We start from the raw sequence: 12,665 nt of genomic DNA, 5'->3' as shown, positions 1-12,665 counted from the left end.
CCTGGGACATCCTGGTCTATACCATGAGTTCCAGACCAGTCAAGGCTACATAATGAGATACTGCCTTAAACAAATAAAATTCCCTGGTAGAGTCCATGCTGAGAGTTATCACACAACCGAGAGAGGATCTAAGCCCTTTTGGATTGAGGAAGAGGAGAGAGAGGAGGGCACTGGTAGTTTCTCCGTTGCTTGTCTGATCATTCAGGTTCATACCCTGATATCTTACTCCCGATTTTTTATTGATAAAGAATAATTATATTCCCTTGGAGAATCTGCACAAATTGTGCATAATCTTTTCACAATAGAGGTTTTGGCAAATGTATATATTTATGCAAGATGTTTTGATCAAGTACTACCAGCCTCTGCTATTTAAAAAGTTCCATGTCCACTACCATTGCTTCCCCTTTGTGAATCACTTTGTCCCTGCTGATATTGTCCATGTAGAGCACCTATGTGACAAAGGAAATTAACATGAACAAGAAGTGCTTTCTAACCTTATTCTAATTCTTGGTATGCTCTACCCCAAACACCACTTTTCCTATCTCATGCAAAGGGCAAACTTAAATAATGAATACATAAACAGATTACTCTTCAGGTCTTGACTTTGCAAGATGTGCTTTATTTCAGTCAGTCCTGAACCCGAAGTACACAGAAGTGGTTTTTGACAGATTCTAGCCCATTCAATGATTCTTCTCAGAAACTTTAATTTTAATATTGAATGAAAACTATATTTCAATCATAAATTTTCATGCTACATTGCTAATTCATGAAGAGGTGTTTCCAATGACAATAATTTAAGAAAAGACCATTTTTTTATTTCCCCAAGCTTAATATACATATTTCTTTCATAATTATGAACTTAAAAAACCCGTCTTAGATGTAAAAATGTGAATTGGAATATGTAAACTCTTCGATAGGCCTGAAAAACAGCAAGGAAAATGTCATACTGGAAAAAACCACTGCCTTAAATCATGGAAATAGAAGGAAGCATGTGAGAGGGCGGGGAGAGGCATAAGGGGCAGGAGAGGCAGAAGGGGCGGGAGAGGCAGAAGGAAGAGCCCTGTGGCCTCAGTCACTGGAGTTACAAAGCCAAGGTGTTCCCTTCAGGCTGGGCTGACTGCTGCTGTCTTTCTGTTTCTGGTACAACAGGAGCCATCCGAAGCAGAACGGTCACCGCTACCTGGGGGTGGTTACCACCCGACCGACCTCAAAGCAGAGGAGTCCGCATAGTTGCTTTGCCGAGCGTGTTTTTCCTGAGAAGTCACTGGTGTTTAATAGAAAGGTTTCTTCCTAGTCTTCAGTTGAGATAAGGCAGTAGGAGTATAGCTAATGTTATCTTTTTGCTTAGGGTGAGGCTGTCCTTCCACCGACATCTCCTGGATCACGGGTCCCATCTTTCCCCTTGAAGCTTGGGCAGTGCTGCGGTCTCCTATTGCTGTTGCTCTTCTGGAGTCACGGGGCTGAGGGCTCACGGGGTCTCTGCTCAGCAGTTCCCCCACACCCCGTGGTGGGAAGAGCTTTGTGTTTCCCTTTGACCATGGCATCAGGCAAGGTGAGGTCCCCAGAGAGTAAGACACAAGCGTCTTGCCCTTTTCTCTGAGGGGAGGGACCCTACACGAACCTTTCACATATCCGATAAGAATGCAAGACACTGTTGACCGAGAAAACTCTAAGCAAAGAGCCCCGACTTCAGACATGAGAATACGAAGAACTTCAACAGCGTCTTCTTCTGCAAGGTGGCTTTCGTGGCAAAGAAAATCAGCTTTCTTCAGCCACCTACCCGAGAGAAACAGTTGCTGCCGGACTGGAAATGCTTAGCTCTTAGGAGAGTGTTGTGCTTTTTCTTAATTAAAAAAAATTCAAATGTTAGCTCCATTTGCAGTCTGTGTCTTCAGGTATCAGTTGGTCTTTTCTCTAGTCCACTTGATCATCGTTTCTGGTGATCGGTACAGGAATATCAATTTGGCATAGAGATCTTCTTCCAGCTCCAGTTCCCCTGTCTCCCGGACTAAAAATATATCTGTGCACAACTTCAAAATTCGATCCACATTTGGAAGCTCTTCAAACATGATAGAGTGAGAGATCCCACTGAAGAACTCACGAACAAATTTCCCAATTACAAGGACAACTGACGCGTATAATCCCATGATTCTGAAAAAGATAGCAAGGAGAAATACCCCCCCCAACAATTAATACAGTTAGGAACACATGTTGGCTTGTGCTGTGATAAAATGTAACACATTGGGTAGAAAGGTAATTACATTGCACATGCTCTTTTGAAAGTAACTTTTTTCCCTTTAACAATCATGTCTGGAGGTCTATTTTAAATAATGACATGCTGGATGCAAAGTTTTTTTTTAAATGAGGTTAATTTTGAAAAATGTAACATGTTGTACTTATATCTTGGATTGGATTGGATTGTGATACTTAAGCACCGGAAGGTGAGGAAGTGGTCTAGATCTGTTCAATACTGTGGTGTCTATTTGATCCATTTGCCTAGGGTCAGGAAGCAACCTAAAACAAAGACTGGTGGCACTATACTGGATAGCATGAAACCATGCCATAACAAGAAGGCACAAATCAATGGGGGTTCCCAGGGCTGTGTGAGTCACACTAGGCATTTTGATGTCTTTGGATCTCTTGTCCCTGTGTTTTGAAATGAAAGAAAGGACTTTGTGACTTTTAATCGTGTAGAGACACAACTCAACTCCTAGGAGGAAAAAGGCTGCTGCTGCAATTTCACAACATTCAGACATTATAACTATTAATCATTACATGTTTCCTTACCCATAACCAGCCAAGAAGCCCAGACTCGGGGGGCTGACTTTGTCATTGAAGACCACCAGCTCCAAGGCTTGGGACCCCTGATTGTATATCCTATTTCCAGTCAGGTTGAGAACCCACCACTCACTATTGGATTTAGTGACATTGTCTCTGAACAAAATGATGGTGATATTCATGAAATTGCTTTCTGGAAGAGGAGAAAAACAAAACGAAGACAGTATGAGAGTCTCAGGATTTGATGGAAATCAGAAGTTCCCAGGTGGCAAAACCCAGTCAACATATGTAGTACACAGTTCCAGAATGTGAAAGATACAGGGGCACGACAGGCACGTGGAGAGGAAGGCATTGCTCAAAAGAGTTTTGTCACTGCTACACATATGGAAAACAGCCAAACCACAGAGAGTAATGGAGGGTCCCCCGCCTAAATAGCTGTGCACAAAATCCTCACCATCGATCTTCAATGCAACTGATCAATCCATTTATATTGCCAGCATTTAGCAAGTATTTCACCAGGAGGAAGGCACTTTACTAGGTAGTGAGGGGTTGTAGAATGACATGGAATAATGTTCCTTGTTTAAATGGAAGAGACCACATACACAGTTATGGCCATGTGGCAACTAGCATAAGGCCAGCATTGTCAAGGTTTATTCCCTTGGAGAGAGACATTTCTGGTTGATAGAGTCTATAATAGCTTAAAGAAGAATTGGCATGAACCCCAAGTTTTGTTGGTTCCAGTATGTGGAGGGAGTGAATAGAGGCATTCATTTTAGGAAGGACTGATATCAAAAAGTTCTTCAAACTAGGCCATCTTATTATTAACTTGGGACATGTTCTCAAGACCAGAGACAGTCACAAGGGGACCATCTGACCCTGGGTTCAGAGAGTGTTAGGTTTGGGTCTAGTTCTACTGAGTATGTGCTCAGACAGGTTGCCCACACCTCAAGTATCAGTCTCTTTGCATGTAAACTGGAAATAACCATCTGCTTATTCTCATAAGTCTGGGGTGACATCACCAAGTGTAAGGAATGGAAGGAGCTGTCAGATAGGAGGAAATCTCATGATGCTGCAGGATGGAAGACAAGAGGGTTGGGAGTGGGGCATGGGGACAGACTGGCCTTGAAAACAGAGAGAGGGCACCGCTTTCTCTGAATCTACTCAGAAGGAAGAAGGGGCTTGTGAAATAAGATGCTTTGCAAGGAGGCTGAAGGTAGCAGGAGCAGACACTGGGCTGTATTTAAGCTGCTCTGGAAGCCAGTGGGGAGACCATCTGCTCAAACGGTGGCTGGGAAGAGCTTGAGAACTCACACAGTCTTTTCAGAAGGATCTATTTGTTCTCTCGGGCTAAACAGTTCAACTATTTCTGTTATAAAAGGAAATACGAAATTTCCCCATGCACTTTGAAGTTACTTATAAAAGCATGCGTATTTGATGTTGACAGAGAATAGCATTCAGAAATGGACTTGGCCTTGTATTTGTCCTCAGGACTCATTATGGCCATGGTTGTAATGGCTCACTGGCTGAATGTGAGCATCATGGAGCCTAGTCCCCAGTACCTATCATGGTGCCTGGTACAGAGTGCTTCACTGAGGATGGTGAATGGACACACACTGGATACTTACATTATACTTCACCATTATCAGAAGGTTCAGTGACTTCAGGAAACGAAGTCAAACAATTATGTAAATAAAATACAGTCATTCAGTGACAGACCATAGCCTGATGAAAAGTTGTCATTGTGCCCGCATCCTAGTCACATAAACTCATATGTAACCTGTTTACTAGTAACCAGGTCCAATGGCATACACTGCTATGCATAAATGTTATAGAGACATGTAGCCTGTGGTTGATGGAAGTATTATGGGGGTGTACAGCTGTCATCCAAAACAACAGCTTCCCTCCATCACTCTTGTGTTGGAAAAATCCAATAACTAAAGCACACTACTGGTATGTACTGATCCTAGGGCTTGATCAAACATCTCGTGTTGTTCTTATTGTTTTTAGTGAGAGAAACCATCACATTTACCAATGTGTGAGGCAATTCTCTCTAAGCAATGTGGTTGCTCAGAGAATCCAGTCACGGAGCAGGAAATGAAGCACATGACTTGCAGGTGTGTCATGATTCCTCTCCGCTAGAGAAGGCATTGATTTTATGGTTCTTGTAATACAGGGTAAGATAACTAGAAGGCGGATTGCTAGATGCTCAAAATACAGACTTCTAAAATGAAATAAAGGCAAGATTTTCACAGTTCTGAAATGTCTTCTCATTCTTACCAGATAGAAGCTGCTTTATAGGCTTTGAGTTCGAATCGCTGGGTGCCTTCACATAATACGGGTAAATCTTTTCTATTGTCCTGCACATTCAGAAAACAAAGAGATGAACTTCAGTTGTTTCCACACCTAAAACTGATGGTTTTGATGCCTTATAGAAAACAAAGATAAAAGTCCCCATACAACCATATGACATATAAATATCTTAATTATAGGATCTTATAACCACAGCTCAGCAAAGCTGAGTCAGTCGAGTCTATCCAGACATACCTGTAACTCATGATATATGTAGATTGGAAGTAGTTGTTGGCCTTTCTTACACGTGTGATCTGTTACTGAAAAGAGGGCTTTTTCCTAGCTAGAATATTTTAATAGTCATCTTTAGCAGTGAGTTCATTTCTGACTTTAATTTTTTTCTTTCAAAAATACCTATAGTCAAGAGGAGTATCTGGTGAAGAGCGAGCCCCAGGACAGAGTATGTGACCTGGACCTTAAGGACCCTAAGGCTTGTTTGTCTCATGGGAGTTGCTTGACTCCGTGTTCTGTTCTCTCATCTGGAAATGATGGAGGAGCGAAGCACTGATGATCTGTAAGAGCCCTGACCATCAGGGATTCATGAAGTCAAGGAGGAGCTAAGTACTCACGTGACTGGGTCCTAGTAATCTTCATGTTCAGTACATCAGCATGAGGCCAGGTCAGCCTGGACTAAAGAGCTGGGAAAATGGCCAGGGGACTTGTGGACTATTCTGTTAGTTGTGGATATATATCATCTTCCCTCTGTGAGTCTTATTTATCTTATTTATCAGTTTGAAACAGCACTTATGTGGCGTGTTTTTCCCCCACCAGTTTTCTGTCATCCCTTGTCTTCCTGTCTTCCCAACCCATTCAGCTAGTTTGACATTCAGCAGCCCTGGGACAAGAGGCATAGGAGGAAGGGGCCTGTCCTTGGCTTTTGATGGTTACAGTTAGGAGCAAGGTCAGTGCCTGCTAGGCTGGGAGACACAGGCAGTGAAGGGTAGGTTTAAACACTGGAGGCAAGCTAAGAAGCCATCTCCAGTCTGCTTTCTTCCTTTGGAGGCAAATGGTCTCACTGGGTATCTAGGTCAAGTGGTAGACACCATGACAGAAAGACTGGATCATTTATGTGAAGTCCTTATCCTACCCCCCTTAAGACAGTGACCTTCAGGAATGAAGCAAACACTGGCTCATATTGCAATGGACCGGCAGATCTAGGAGAACCTGAAGAGCTTCGACATGTCTAGACACATGGGCATCAGCACAGTGACAGCCCAGAGGATGGAGAATGGGGTTTAGGAACTGAGGGAGAGAACTGCCTTGCATCCGGCATTGGTCACTGAGAGTGGGAGATCAGTGTGTCTCATGATGGAAGGACAGCAGGATAGCACTTCACCAAGGATGGAGAGTGTCCCCGGAGCCACCCCCAATGTCATTAATAACACACATGTAACTACAAGCAAAGTGGAGATACAGCCCTGGGACTGAGAACTGATTTCATTCTAGCAAAATGGGACCCATCAATCAAGGCTCACTTTCACTCTCAAACAAGTTGGATTAGGTAAAGTGGAGAATGAGTCCTGGGACTAAGAACTGTCTTCGTCAATCGAGGCTCACTTTCATTCACAAACAAGTTGGATTACTTTATATGTCTCTACAGAGAAACTGTGTGATGCCTTCACATTCTGATGAAAGTTGTATTCACAGAGTTACACAACTTACACTGGTGTGTTTGAACTCTCTGTGTCATTGCCAGCGATCATTTTAGCTATGTTGTTTCGCGTTTCATTTGCAAGAGGGAAAGAAAGCTTATCGGTTGCTATTTCTGCTTTTGCACCCAGAGTCATATTTCTGTGAAGGAAGGAATAAGAAAAAAAATGCTTAACGTTAGTGATGGTTCTAACGTCTGGAAGAGAGATTCAAACACACCTGACTCACTTTTGCATCTCACCTAGCTTTCAATGAATTCAGATTTTTCCATTCCAACATTCCCGGTCACCCTGACTCCATTCCCACCCTTTTAAACAGTCAAATTAATGAAACTGAGGGAGGCCTCAACCCCGCGAGACAGAATAGAAGAATCAAAGTCTGCTGGCCAAGCAGTAACTATCATGATGAGCTCATAGGAATCTCAGAAATAATTCTTATGTAAACACAATGATGTCAATCTCCATGGTAACGATCAGACCATTTTTTTTTAAAAAAAGAAACAGGTTTAATCAGAAGTTACCTTCCTTCTAATTATGGCTTGGTGACTCTTCAAAGCAAAGGATAGAAGCCAAGATTTTGGCCATTGGTACAAATTTTCAAAATTGAGTTATTGCAGACATTAAGGGGAAAAAAAAGGATTACAGGAAGCATTCTGAATGACCTCTTGGAAAGAGCACTTCCTAATTTTCTTGTGGGTTCACTTTAGATTTTAAGATTTCCTCAGACCTTGACATGGTTCCTTCATTTTGCTGTTTAGTGGTTTTAAATATGGTTTCACACTGTAGCCCAGGCTAGCTGTGTTGCTCAGACTGTCCTCCAACTAACTGGGATCCTTCTGCCTCAGTCTTCTGAGTACTAGAATTACAGGTGTGGGCTATTATATCTTAAAAGTCAGGAAGTTCAAGTTGTGGCTTCAAATTAGCCTGCTGGTGGGCTTCCTGGGCTTCTGGTCCTCAAGACTGTGACAAAGGAAACTAAGTAACGATGTTGTATTTTGCTGAGGTCCCCAATCACCAAACGCCCTTGACTAAAGCACTGGGTGAAATGCCTAAATGCAGGAACTTTTGGTAAGACAAAGGCAAACTTGGGGTCTATGCTCAAGCTTGGCACTGGTGGGGGTAGAACCTCAGTTGGCATTCTTGCTTCCAGGACTGCTAAGGTACCCCAAATCTCACACCCACACAATAGACTCCCACCCCAAGGCTTCTCCAGTGAACCCAGGCCTGCAAACACTGCTCAGGCCAAACTTCAGCTTTTCATGAAGATCTTAGGCAAGCACACTGACTCTATTTTTCTGAACCATTCTCTTCCTTATCTCTGTACATTTCTGTCTGGCTCACAGAATTCATTACTGGCCTCTCTTAAAAAACAAACAAACAAACAAACAACAAAAAAAAACTAATTACAAAAACAAAACCATTCTTAGTCGGGTCATTGGTTCCTAGAAAAGCCATATTTCATAAATGACATGTGAGTTTTAGCATCAAAGGAGTGTCAAATGGTGCTACTGTTTGCTCCCCCAGCCTAAGATAAGAGTAGGGTTAGGGAAGGATGCATGGAAACACAGTAACTACCTCTGAATACTCCATGAAAAAACAACAGAGAAGCAACTATTGGGGTCGGTGAGCTCCTGTATCATTTTCTGCTTACTGGGAGGGCTGATGGTCCACAAAGAATTTGAGTTTCCTTCCAGTTCCGCTACTGTTATATCTTCTTTTTCATAATTCTCCAGAAATTGCATAGCACCCTGCATGCACACAAATACACACATGTGAATGGATTTCTATGCACGATGCTCATAAAGGAAGCAACTGATCTTTCTTTTAACTGGTTTTATGAAGAAGCCTCCCTAGGAAGGAATGCTACATGGTGACCAGGCTTTTGGTTGCATGGGCATGGCAGCTCCAGTCACATGTCCAATAGCTATTCAACCATTCCTATCCATCAATAAAGGAGAATCTCATAATTTACATCATGTTTCTGTTAGTATCAGGCATCTGTACTGACCTGCCCTTGGGGTCCTGACAGGATACGACCTCAGCTGCAGCTACTAAGAGCACTGCCTGTGTAAAAGGGCCCCACCCACCTCCCATTTCTCTTTCTGTCTCTGTCTCTCCTTCTGTCTGTTCCTCTCTCTCTCTCTCTCTCTCTCTCTCTCTCTCTCTCTCTCTCTCTCTCTCTCTCTCTCTCTCTCTCTCTTTCTGCTTCCGTCCCCTGCCCTGCTGCTCTCTCTGCTGCTCCTGTCTCCAGAGGCCTGTCTTCCTCCCCTCCTCACACCCATTTTCCCAGTAACTTTCCCCTAATAAAAACCCCCTCCACCTAAGCTCTGTCACAGGGCATCTTTCTCTCTATTGCACCCCCTTTTAACTTACAAAGGTTTCTCTGTTGCCAAGGAACTCATGGCCCGAGAAAGCACATGCTCCTCACAGGAGACAAGGTTTAGTCCACCCAGGCCCCAGCCTAAGGGATGCTGATGGCTGAGATTAGCTTTGCTGGTATGGACTTTAGGTGATGGTTTTAAAGAGAAGCATCTGATTGCCTGCTCTGTTTCAATAAATTAAAACCATAATCTGTGAAACCTTTTTATCTTATCAGGATGCGAACGATAGAGAAACAACAGCAGCTATGATCCCACCATCAGCAAACTATTACTGTCTTACGTAGTAATGGGCACATTTCTTTTGGTTTAACAGTTTAAAATATAATAGTCTGATTCTTTTTCCACATATGTTTTATTTGAGAAGTTGTCATAAAACTCAAAGGCCTCTTAAAGACATTTTACAAGAGAAATTGCTTAGGAAACCACCAGTTAAGATAGCAAAGCATGCAATGCAAATATGGTCAGAAGTATAGACCTTGTCTTTCAGGATGACTGCTGGGGGAAGCAAGGCCAGGCAGATTCATGTAATATATTTCGTATTATTTCCTTCACCAGTCAGTTTTTATAACACTCAAATCACTTCAGTTTCTGATATCAAAAACAATGTGCTCTTAAGCAAGTACCCACATGTTGCTTTCCCATATTAATTTCTTAATTCAAAGTTCCCAGAACAGGCAGGCAAAACAAAGATCAACTTCTAAAACTGTATGCATGTGTTTAAGTGAGTAAAACCCTGTTGGAATTTCATCAAAATGTTCCAAATTAAACTTGTGTTTGCTATCACTTATGTTTCTTTTGTATTTTTAGTTATTTTTTTATTTAAATTAGGAACAAGCTTGCTTCACAGGTCAATCCCAGCTCCCTCTCCCTCCCCTATGGGGGATATCTTATGTTATCAAAGTAGCTGAAGATCTTAGAAAAATATCTCTTCTCACCACCAGGGGGCACAGCAAAGCTATCCAGCTGCCTGAGCCAGCAAGCCAGCCTACATGGCAGTCTTCATAGATTTCTGCACACATTTACTTACACTGTTGGTGGTGAAAGACTTTACGAATGCTTTATACTTTGTATTGTCCATAACTTTCAGCTGGCTTTGCTGGGCACTCATTGTGAAGATAGGCTGCGAAATAAAGGCACATGGCACAGTCAGCACTACCCGATACTTCCTTGCACTTGGGTTAATGTAAAAACATTTCATAGTTAGGAATTACTGATTCCTTGAAGGCAGTTGGCCTTAATGATCTCTTTTCATGCAGGGCTCGGGGATCAAACCCAGGACCTTGCATATCCTTAGCAACAGAACGTCTCTGTCACCAAGTACTTGCACTTCCTTTCATCTTTCATGTGTCTAATGATTAGTGAACATTTAGATAAAGCTCAGGCATCAAATGGGCAGTGGTGGCACACGCCTTTAATCCCAGAACTCGGGAGGCAGAGGCAGGCAGATCTCTGTGAGTCTGAGGCCAGCCTAGTCTACAGAGCAAGTTCCTGGACAGCCAGGCTACACAGGGAAACCCTGTCCTCTAAAAAAAAACAACAAAACAAAACTGGCATGGAGAACCATCACTACAGGTCCTAGTTAAGACTCTTGTGCACCAATACTGCAGTAGGAAAGGTTCCAAAACATGTGGGAGGCTAGATTACCTGATACCCTCCCAGGGTGATCGTGACTGACACATCTAGGGGCTGGTTGATGACCCCGGCGACAGATTTGATCAGAGACATGAAGAGCAGCGGGAACCACACAATACAGATGAGCAGGACAATGATCATGCCACCCATGCCGTACTTCACCGCCTTCTTCTTCTTCTGGCCCCGGGGCTGAGGGTATCTCTGTAGCACAAGGATTCACAAAGACTCAGCAGATGCCCGAGAGAAGGGGGCAGAGGCAGGGCCAGGCAAGGGTGAGTGCTGCCCTCACAGCCAGCCCCAGGGATGCAGACTTCAACCTGATTCCTCTCTGCACAGGGCGGAGACCTTATCCCAGCCTTGGAATGGAGGTGTGAAGCTGTACCAAAGCCTGAGAGGCACCCTTTAAACTTAATGCATAGCAAACACTCCCAAAGACCGTTTCCTGGTTTGTAAGATCCGTGTGGCCAGCATGGGCCTCTCTGGGACCAGTGGCTGACAAAGCCCCTCTGAGTGCTGGCCATGGCTTGGGAGAGGAGGAATTCGTGTGGTAGGAACAAGAGCCAGCACAGGGCTCAGACTGTATCGCTTCTGTTGGCCGCACCATAGACTCATTTAGTTTCCCCCAAGTGTGGGAGGAGCTGGTGTGCCTGAGTGTCCAAGGTATGCTAGTCCTGTGAAGCCCTTCTCTGTTTCAGAGTTACAAGTTAGCTGACACTACAGTTGGGTATTTGGTTTGTCCCCTCTGATCCTCATGCTGAAGTTTAGTCACTATAATGAGTGTAAAGAGGTGATTAGAGCTTTGCATGGAGCCATATGGAGATAATGCAGTAACTGGTTGTCTTGAGAGCCATGATTGCCAGTCCAGCTGGGTCTCTTGTGTTTTCCTTGTCTCTCTATAAGATGTCCTGCACCACCTGGGGACTTTACCAGCAAGAAGTCTGTTACTAGAGGTGTCCCTCTCCAAGGTGAAACAGATACCTAATTTACCCCATTTGCATTCCCTGACTGACTACAGGGAAGACCTTTCAAAGAGGCTGCCAACTCTTTGTCCCGGGCCACTTCCTCATTCCTTCCTAGGTAGCTCAGAGCTTTATTGTTGGGAGACTGGACAGCCAGAGTGCTGTTCCTGTTATATACTTAAAGCTTCCCAGAAAATGCGGGGAAGCTTTACCCATTGGGACCAGGGTAAAGCTGGCACAGGAGTGAGCAGTCACACTCTTAAGTTCATGGCAAAGCTTTGTCTTCCAGCAAATGGTTCTTGCTACACAGAGTGCATTGTAATGATCTCATCACAGAACTTCCAACAGAGAACTATAAAGAGACACTTGGGTCTCCATGTGCTAAGTACTGGATGGGCTATGCAGAGAGTTGGGAAGTCCTGGGGAAAGATGTGGGTGACATCTGGGGCCAGGGAAGGCCTGTGAGAAAGAAATGTCAAATTTCACATTTGAGGTTATGAAAGAGTTAGACCAGGAGAAGCATGCAGGAGTTTTCAGATAGTAAAGAAACTCACCACGGCATTAAAAGTATCCAGCACACTTCCCTGTGAGAGCAGAGGTGAGGTGACAAGAATTGGGGCAGGGGACTTAAGAGCAAATAGAAAACATAGATGTTCCCTCTGCCCCCAGCCAACTCACTCTTTCCACTAACTCACTCAGCAAAGTCTCCCTTCCTCCTGGTGAATCTGTTTTCCCAGGATCTGCTCTCTGGCAAAGCACCTGTTATACATGTGCTTAGTGTGAGATAAGTTATTCACGTGTGTCTCTCCTGGACTGCTAGATCCATGCTCTGGGGTTTTGTATGCTGTAGCAGAGTTTGGGTCACATAGATGGTGCTTAGGAAGTACTTATGGCAGATTGGAAGCAAAGGTCCCAGA

General features: G+C 43.7%; 1 protein-coding gene across 3 annotated transcripts in view; it reads right to left on the bottom strand.

The window, feature by feature from the left end:
* Positions 1–598: 598 nt before the first annotated feature.
* The window catches only part of Piezo2 (piezo type mechanosensitive ion channel component 2), a 342,822-nt gene continuing 330,755 nt past the window's right edge, over positions 599–12,665 (bottom strand). For all 3 annotated transcript variants that reach the window (XM_040741718.1, XM_040741719.1, XM_040741717.1), the window contains 7 exons: positions 10,802–10,990; positions 10,185–10,277; positions 8,352–8,524; positions 6,790–6,918; positions 5,056–5,135; positions 2,788–2,971; positions 599–2,151 (listed from right to left, as the gene is read on the bottom strand). In XM_040741718.1, the coding sequence (XP_040597652.1) occupies positions 1,899–2,151; positions 2,788–2,971; positions 5,056–5,135; positions 6,790–6,918; positions 8,352–8,524; positions 10,185–10,277; positions 10,802–10,990 (1,101 nt within the window). In that variant the 3' untranslated portion in view covers positions 599–1,898. The remainder of the gene's footprint in view (positions 2,152–2,787; positions 2,972–5,055; positions 5,136–6,789; positions 6,919–8,351; positions 8,525–10,184; positions 10,278–10,801; positions 10,991–12,665) is intronic.

This window comes from Mesocricetus auratus, unplaced genomic scaffold (genome assembly GCF_017639785.1).
Source record: "Mesocricetus auratus isolate SY011 unplaced genomic scaffold, BCM_Maur_2.0 Super-Scaffold_6730, whole genome shotgun sequence".
NCBI lineage: Eukaryota > Metazoa > Chordata > Mammalia > Rodentia > Cricetidae > Mesocricetus > Mesocricetus auratus.
This window is presented reverse-complemented; position numbering and strand designations above follow the sequence as displayed.